The following is a 2288-nucleotide window of genomic DNA, read 5'->3' on the forward strand; positions in this document are numbered from 1 at the left end:
ACAGCAACCTAACCATATTGATCATGTGAAAATCTCTCTCTCTCTCTCTCTCTCTCTCTCTCTCTCTCTCTCTCTCTCTCTCTCTCTGTCTCTCTGCGCACTGAATTTGGGAGTAGTGCTAGGCACGACCCGTAGGTCGTCCTTCTGTAACAGCTCACAAAACTCAAAAGCGGGTTACCTATCGTCAACGCACAAGGACAGCCAGCTAGGTGTGAGCAGGCCGTGCTACGTTGCGCCTCATCCACTGTTCAACTTTGAAGTGTTGTCCAAAGTGTCCTGCAACTTGCTTTAGGCTGCTGCCTTGCTTCGTCTCCGAGGGCGCTCTCACACACACATGCGTTCGCACACAGAGCGGAGATCAAGGATACCGAAGGCAATTGCATGCCTCTCTAGGGGTGTCTCTCTCTCCCCCCCCCATGTCCAAATTAGAGCTGCAGGTGGCCCGAATGAGCTCTCTACGAGAAGAGAGCACAAGCGGTGACATTTATAATGAGTGGGAGGAACTATGCCCAGAGCTATTTGCACTTATACTAAAGGCGGTGCAGCAGAACGCAGGGCGGGAAGCGGGGGAGGCAAGGAGGGTGGTGGCGTTAGCAGGAGTATGCAGGAGATGGCGGCATCTGATACAGCAGTCCTACTCATCGCCGCTAGCCGAGATGGGGCTGATGCAGTTCCCTTTCGCTTTGCGGCAGCCCGGCCCTTGCCACCAGCCAGTACATTGCCTCCTCAAGCGCAGGGGCGGCAGCTTCGTTCTCTTTCAGCAGAACATCGGCGATGGCGGAACAGAAAAGCTCGACTTCCTTATGGCGGCCCGCAGGGAATGGAGGGCCTGCGGCTCCTGCTTCGCCATTAGCGCAAGCCACACCAACTTCTCCAAGACGGGGCACGCCTATATGGGCAAGCTGCGCTCGGACTTCTGGAGCGCCGACTTCAGCCTCTGGGAGGCAACGGGAAATCAGCAGAAAAGCAAGAGGCTGGTGCTGCGGATCTCCTTCTCGGACTGCATGCGGGAGGGAATGCGACAGCGGGCGATGGTGTGCGAGCTCTATGACTGCAAGCGACCCACATCGAGCTCGGGGCAATGGAGTCACGTACCGCAAGCCCCTGCAGGCACCTGCATCAGCCGGCGGCAGCAACCATCGCCATCTTCCGCAAGCTCGACAGCGGCGGCGGCCGAGGCTTATACTCAGATGATTACGGTTCGCTATTCTGCTGCTCCTATTTCTCTGCTCAGCTGCCTTCCAGCTATGACGGCGCCAGTGCTTTCCCGTTCGCGGCTGGCCGCCGCACCCAAAAAGCAGAAAGCAGCGGTGACATTTCTGCGCTCGTACAGCAGTATGAGGAGGGCGAATTTGAGCTTTTCGGAGAAAAGCAACGTAAAAGCAGGGGGAAGGGCAGAGGTAGGAGGCGAGCACGCCATGTTTGTAATGGAAAGCAAGGCGCCGCATTGGGATGACCAGAGCCAATGCTGGTCCCTCGACTTCCATGGCCGGTCATCTCTGCCTTCTCACTACAACTTCCAGCTTGTCCGGCCGCCCACATGTGAAAACCCCTCTGATACCATCCTGCTTCAGCTTGGGAAAGTCGGCAGGGGGCTCTACTCTCTTGATTACTGCCACCCCTTGTCTGCATTCCAAGCCTTCTCCATCTGCCTCAGCAGCTTTGCCACTAAGGTTGGTGTGGATCCTTAATCCTTATATTTTTAAGCCGATTAGTGAGCAATTTGGACTCCTCAAATCTTTCCTTTTCTAGTGGGTCTAGATGCCTCTCCCCGGCATTGAACATGAGTCCTTTACTCACCCACACAAGTACTCAAACCATGTCCAACGTACCCCTTTTGGCAATTTAGTCTATTCTATGAACCAATTATTGTGTAGTGCTTGTAAAGTTGCAACACATGAGATACGGTTATTTTGTGTATGCTTTCTCCCAAAAGTAAGGGCGCATTCGCACACATGGTTGGAGGGGGTAAAGATGCTGTCACACTTTTTGGAATTTATTGTCAGCGAAGAAGCCTGTTGCACTTGCGCCTGTGTTGTGTAGCTCCAAAACGAAGCTTGCCATGGCTAACTCTGCCATTTTTGGCAGAGTTGGACTAGCCAAGGCAACGTTGAGGTAATAGCGACAAAGCAGCTGACGCTAGATTAACCCCGTCCCATGCTGCGTACGGATCCGCCCTAAATGTGAATGAATGTTGCAACATGGGCGGTTATGATTCCTAATCCCTAGATTTTTGGCATGTTAAAACATGCCATACAAGACAAGGGAGGTATGTACGAACGATTTTG

At 53.4% G+C, this 2288-nt stretch overlaps 1 protein-coding gene across 1 annotated transcript; it reads left to right on the forward strand.

Moving 5' to 3' along the window:
- Positions 1–256: 256 nt before the first annotated feature.
- On the forward strand, positions 257–1931 carry LOC147442507 (tubby-like F-box protein 10). The gene has a single exon (XM_086529673.1). It carries the CDS (start codon positions 417–419, stop codon positions 1689–1691), a length of 1275 nt encoding a protein of 424 aa, XP_086385799.1. The 5' UTR covers positions 257–416; the 3' UTR covers positions 1692–1931.
- The last annotated feature ends 357 nt before the right edge of the window (positions 1932–2288 follow it).

This window comes from Adiantum capillus-veneris, chromosome 14, assembly GCF_014529385.1.
Source record: "Adiantum capillus-veneris isolate H3 chromosome 14, ASM1452938v2, whole genome shotgun sequence".
Classification (NCBI taxonomy): domain Eukaryota; kingdom Viridiplantae; phylum Streptophyta; class Polypodiopsida; order Polypodiales; family Pteridaceae; genus Adiantum; species Adiantum capillus-veneris.

Excerpts from the sequence above, each read along its gene's own strand:
- LOC147442507 (XM_086529673.1), top strand. The coding sequence starts at position 417 with ATGTCCAAATTAGAGCTGCAGGTGGCCCGAATGAGCTCTCTACGAGAA.